The sequence below is a fragment of the Tasmannia lanceolata genome, unplaced genomic scaffold (assembly GCF_043159265.1).
Source record: "Tasmannia lanceolata isolate RefF3 unplaced genomic scaffold, GAP_Taslan_0.1 ptg000008l, whole genome shotgun sequence".
In the NCBI taxonomy this organism is placed as follows: Eukaryota; Viridiplantae; Streptophyta; class Magnoliopsida; order Canellales; family Winteraceae; genus Tasmannia; species Tasmannia lanceolata.
Genome location: NW_027518685.1, coordinates 15,382,299 through 15,388,298, shown reverse-complemented (window position 1 = coordinate 15,388,298; position 6,000 = coordinate 15,382,299). Strand labels below are relative to the sequence as shown.

The following is a 6,000-nucleotide window of genomic DNA, read 5'->3' as shown; positions in this document are numbered from 1 at the left end:
TATTTATGCAAAGGTGCCCTCCATATTATCATTCCTCCATATTATCATTCAAAACACAATAAATGTCGCTTGTTTTTTTACAAGGGTAAAAGGGTTTTTTCCTTGTATCATGGTGGTTAGAGGCAAGGTTCTATGTCCTCTTGTAACTATTTTTTAGTATCAATAAAATTTTAAGGTGCCGCCTTGGGTGATAGATAAATTCCTGGTTGAAAAAAAAAACACAAGCACATATATGTTATCAAAACAAGCTGGGGCTGAGGCACATACAGCATGGGGTGGCAATGGCCCCCCAGTGACTTGCAAAATCCCTTTTATCTCTAATTCAAAATCCCTTATATAGCATGGGCGGCCCCCAATGACAAGCCGGCCCCCCATGACCAAGCCGGTCCCCCCAAATGTAAATTCCTGGCTTCTCCCCTGCAAACAAGTCTATTTTGTATCTCTTCAAAGTAAACCATGAATGATTATGACGAGAATACTAAAGGGCATTTTGTTAAATTTAAAACAAGAGAAGGGTTCATAGTCAATGCTCTTAATTTAATTAAATACATAAATCGCACCAGTATCTTACTCTTAGTGCCAGACATGAAGAAAAGTGGCCACCCTCACCTTTATGGTTTTAAATTTAAAACCATAAAGAATGCAACAAGAATGCATCTTCCCAAATAAAAAATTTCTTCTTTCAGTTCTCTCTCTGGAGAGTGAATCATTGAATCCAATTTATATTGAAATGCAGAAAGGGACCATCTTTTGCTCTATGCACATGATAGAGAAGAAAGAAAAGTAGACAACTCTTCTAAGTTTCTCATGATGGGTTTCATAGCTATCAAGAAAATCACCCTCCTCTTCATTCTCATCTCAGCATCATTGCTTTCAACTTCATTTGCAGGTGGGTTGGTGTCAATCTCTCTCTCCAGAGATTTCATAAGCCAGTCAGTTTTCCAAATGATGTAGGAATTCAAGATAATTGTTAATTGCTCAGCATCTTCTAAGCTACAGATTTTTCTTATTATTGTGTTTACAACTTTGAAAACAAATATATATTACTAAAATTCCAGCAGTATCATAAAATTATGAATATTATTAGAACTATCTCTAAGAAGAGGATAGATTAGTAATATTAATTTACAAAATTTTCAAAATTATTTTTTCGAGCCGAATACTAGTAAAACTTATTTGCATTTTTCTTATTTTTTGTTTACAGCTTGAGACTTAAATATCACAGTTCTGTGATATCCATAAGGTTCATCAATATTGCTAAATTTACCTACTGTTAAGATGTGGGCATGCTACTAGAAACAACTATTAATTTCACAATATTGTTGTTAAGAAATGAAACCCGGAATTTTTTCTCTCTGAAACACTAATTTTTTTCTCTCAAATGGATGTTAGAGAATTGTTTCAAAGGTAAAGGCATTTTTATTTTCCAACACACCCTTTTTAGGCTTTAAATGCTCAAACTTTAATTTGATTCTTATCATTTATCTTCTATGAGTCTTTACCATTTGGTAGGTTATTTATTTCCTAATGTATATGTAAAAACTACTTTTGCAGGTGGGAAACTGAGGTTTATGGATAAAAATGTGATACAGGTGGGTGCAAAGACTAAGGTATATCAGTCATAAATAGAGAGAGAAAAGGTTATGTATGCGTGCTAGTTAATTTGGGTGTGCGATCTAGTTGGATGATGGGTGCAATTTGCAATCTAAATAGACACCACCCCTGAATTAGACTGTGATCGCACATCAAAACAGCCATGGAATTAATTTTCCTCTTATCATTCTCTTCTAACTTTTTTTTTTTTTCATTGTTCAAACCAATTTTGTAATTAATAATCAAGTCTTCAAGATGAACAACCCATATTTTTGAAAATTCCAATTGAGATTTCAAAAATTATTAAAATGTATAATTTGCAATCTAAATAGGTTTACACACAAATTGCACCACCACTTAATTAAACCGTGATCGCATACCAAAATAGCCATGGGATTTAATTCTCCTTTTATCATTCTCTTTTTTGTTTTCTCAATTGACAAAACCAATTTTGTAATTCATAACCAAATCTTGAAGATGAACAACCCATACTTTAAAATTTAGGAAATCCAATTGAGATTTCAAAAATTATTAAAATGGCCCTACTTTCAAGGTCGACAATAAGCATAGTTCTAAGTAACACGACTAGGGTTTTGATATTTGTTGTTTCTATATTTTTCTTATCTTCTAAAGTTCATTTTTGTGAAGTTAACAATTTCATTACACTGGTAAAACACATTAAAATAGTAATGTTCTTTGCAACTTTTATCTTCTTGTTCTTCTCGTTCTTCTTTAAGTCTATATATATAATGATCAGACATGAACGGGATTACTTTTTGAAGCCTTTACTCTCTCTCTCTCTCTCTCTCTCTCAATGTTCTTTGTAACTTTTATCTTCTTGTTCTTCTCAGTCTTTTTCTTCTTCTTCTTCAAGTCTATATAATGATCAGACATGAACATGGTTACTTTTTGAAGCTCTCTCTCTCTCTCCTCCTCCTCCTCCTCCCTTTGTTTCTCTCTCTAGCACTTACTAATCAGTCCCATCTCTGTGGTGGCAGCTGCCTCAATTAGCAGCTAGGGTGCAAGGATCATAACAAGAAAGTCATGAGTTCCCTCAGTTTAATTCACCCATAAATAGAAATACGAATCCTAATTTTTACAAGTCAGATAAATCCTAAACACCATCTGTTAAATTCAATATGTTTATCTTTTCCATTTTTCTTTGATTTGAATTTATTTATATTTTGCAGGAAATATCAGAAAAGCCCATGAACAATGAAAAATCCACTCATGTTCATGAGAGAATCCTCAAAGTTCATACAAAAGATTATGATAATTATGATCCTGCCCCAGCTCTAGGCAAGCCTCCTTTCAAGCTCATACCCAACTGATGTTTGCACCCTTCCTTAGGGTTTGGCACTCTTTATGTAGTATTCGAATAATCGGTCGAACATATAATATCTGTATAGATAGAAGGATTACATGTTTATTATACATAGTATGGAGATTGTAGTAAGTTTTGGGCAATGGAGATTATGTGAAGTTATTGTGTAATGGAGATTATATATGAAGTTATGTGTAAGGTATTTCGCTTATGTTATGGCCTCAAAAGGCACATGAACACCTGTAAAGTTCATGCATGATGCACTTACGAATATATGCTTTCTTATTGTACACTTATGAATATATTGTCTATACCTATCAATGCCTGGTGAGTGTTAGTGATGAGTTTTAACAATAGAGAACGGCCGTATTTTGAATTTTATAGGAAATGTGCTTTATTGTCCTATTTTCTTCACCTTATTTGATCTCTAGATTGAATTAATCTAGTTTTAGTAGATCTACTTTAAAATAATGGAATTATATTTCCTGATTTGGTCCAGAACCATGAAAGCCAACATAGAGAGAGAGAGAGAGAGAGAGAGAGAGAGAGAGAGAGAGAGAGAGAGAGAGAGAGATTGCATGGACTTCAAGTTTTTCTATTGCCAAAATTAAAATTTTCAATTCATGCTGCATTGGAATTCACACACCAGTGCAAGCAAACTAATTCTCCAAGCTCCATTTCAAAAGCTTCACTTTCAACTAAGCAAAATGGGATTCTATCACCAAAACCTACAAATTAATTAATCTAGCCTGCCAAGCTTTCATAAGTTTCTGTGTGAACCTTTGGTGGGAGGATTGTGATGTACAAAGTTTAAGAAACATTGATAGAGATTCAATTCTGATAAACAAATAAAAAAGTTGATAGAGATTCAATTCTGACAAACAAATTATTATAAAGGAAATATGATGTGCTCCACATTCCTCTCTATATTTAACCATGACTATTGACATTGATTTAATTGCTTTTGGCAAACTAGCTACATCTTTTTATTTGAATTTGTGTTTTTTTTTTCTGGTCCTTTTAATGAGGCCAAAGGTAAGAACAAAAACAATTATTCATAATTAAATCTTGGTCTTGGTCGATATATAAGATTTAGACTTAAATTAATTAGATTATATATTTTGACCAATCAGATTCACACTGATTAATCAACCTATGAAAGAATTCGCTGGTTGATTATTTTGTACATAAAAAGCCGAACAATGCTTTGGATTGAAGGGATGGAAGAACTATCTCTCAGGTTGCTTCTAATTTGTTTCTCACAGAAATAGCTTCTCATAGTGGAAAGGTCATAATCTTAAAAATCCTTCCATTCCACACCATTATCAAGTAAGCTATCAGTGACCAAGTTTCCTTCTCAGTGTATATGCAAGAAACCTAATCAAGAGAGTGATTCCACTATATCGTGTTGCTGTATATTCAAAATGGTTATTTTAAACTACAAATATCTATTTTTAAAATAATACTACATTCATCTCTTTTTTTTTTGAATGGTAAATAATTGAATTAATAAAGAAACCGGGAGACACCTAGGTGATCGAGATGATCAAGAAAGTATAAATTAAAAAAAAACAGGCCCAAGCATCAATCATCAAGGAGGGAGAAAGTCAAAAGTTTCCAAGGACACCCTAGCCATTCCCTCCCTAGCAAGCCGATCAGCATCACTGTTTGCCGATCTTCTCACATGGTGAAATGAGATGGAGGATCCCGCCACTCGATCTAAAATCTCATCAACACACTGTGCAAACCTTCATGGATGAGCGAAACTTCCCCTTAGCCATTTTATTACATTAAGGGAGTCATCTTCCACAATTACCCGATCAAGGATATTTGGATCTAGTAGCCCTCCTCCTTGATTTACTGCTTATTTGGATCTAGTTGCCCTCCTCCTTGATTTACTGCTTTAATCTTCGCCTCTTTGGAATCTGCAGAATTGAAAGGGAAAGGGAAATCTTGCCTTGATATACCGACAATCTCGCCTTAAATACATTCATCTCTCCTTTAAAATATACAGAAATGAGAGATATAAATGGTGACGATCAATTCTAGGGTCCCAGATAGGGATATGTATGTACAATCTAGCCCATTGATCTTGTAGAACATCATGAGGTGTCCAACATGGTCTTAATCCATACCATAGTTAACGGAAACTTCCTAGTATGATGGGAAGCTCGCTTCTCCGGAAACTCTCTTCGGAACCTAAGTTCTTCTCGCTTCCCAAATTTAGGGGGGGAAGGGTGCTTCCCAAACGCTTTCTACCCGTTTCCTCTTAATTAAGACTACACTTCTTTTTTAGGTGATTATTTCTTCCTAAAAGAATATTTTCTTGTTTTGATAATAATGAAGGAAAATATTTAAAAAATAGTGCATTTAAAAATTGAAAACTCATCTTAAGTTTCAAATAAAAATTATGTGGATCTTTTTCTAAAAACTTAACATTATTTACATGAATAAATCATGTGAAACTTGAAATTCCTAAAACGTGTAATTCTAATTAGCCGTAAGTGTTCATTTTTAGTTGTAATCCTTACCTATGTTAACCCTTCCTCCCTAACTTACAACAATCCTACTCATTCTATGTACTTGTTTGCTTCCAATGAGCATTGGGTTTTTACATGCTTAATGTTGACTTTCAAAGACGCTTCCCACAAATTTCTCTTTTACTTTCTTTAGAACATTTCGCATCCCACATTTTCTCGTTTTGCAACCTCTTGCTTCCCGCATCACTTTTCGTACTGGCTTCCCACTTTGATAACTATGGTCCATACTTGACAGACATCTCGTGCGTAAGAGAAAGAGCTAGAAATTAAAAACTAGCCGTTTAGCTTTTGTTGGCGAAACTCTAGAGGAGGTTAAATGGTCTTTCGTGATCTATATTACATAGGGGTGCAACTCGGGTCAGGTTGGGTCGGGTTGAGGCCAACCCGACCCAACCCGATTTCCAATTCGGGTTGGGTTGGGTCGGGTTGACCCGATTTGATATGGTACCAACAGTTGACCACCTCAACTCAAGCCAGGTTGTTTTTTTATTTTGAGAATCAATAGTGAGTCACCAATAATCAGTTTTTGACTCACAATCGGTT

At 34.5% G+C, this 6,000-nt stretch overlaps 1 protein-coding gene across 2 annotated transcripts; it reads left to right on the top strand.

Annotated features, from left to right (window-relative positions):
* Nucleotides 1-577: 577 nt before the first annotated feature.
* Nucleotides 578-3,213, top strand: LOC143883295 (protein CASPARIAN STRIP INTEGRITY FACTOR 1-like). Of its 2 annotated transcripts, none has more exons than XM_077386637.1 (3): nucleotides 578-889; nucleotides 1,555-1,610; nucleotides 2,784-3,213. In XM_077386637.1, exons 1-3 carry the CDS (start codon nucleotides 808-810, stop codon nucleotides 2,922-2,924), a joined length of 279 nt encoding a protein of 92 aa, XP_077242752.1. In that variant the 5' UTR covers nucleotides 578-807; the 3' UTR covers nucleotides 2,925-3,213. The 2 variants fall into 2 exon arrangements, with proteins under 2 accessions (XP_077242752.1, XP_077242753.1); XM_077386638.1 differs by having other exon boundaries at nucleotides 585-889; nucleotides 1,555-1,592.
* The last annotated feature ends 2,787 nt before the right edge of the window (nucleotides 3,214-6,000 follow it).

Coding starts and splice junctions, on each gene's coding strand:
- LOC143883295 (XM_077386637.1), top strand. CDS start 808: ATGATGGGTTTCATAGCTATCAAGAAAATCACCCTCCTCTTCATTCTC. Junction 890..1,554: donor GCTTTCAACTTCATTTGCAG/GTGGGTTGGTGT, acceptor CTACTTTTGCAG/GTGGGAAACTGAGGTTTATG. Junction 1,611..2,783: donor AGGTGGGTGCAAAGACTAAG/GTATATCAGTCA, acceptor TATATTTTGCAG/GAAATATCAGAAAAGCCCAT.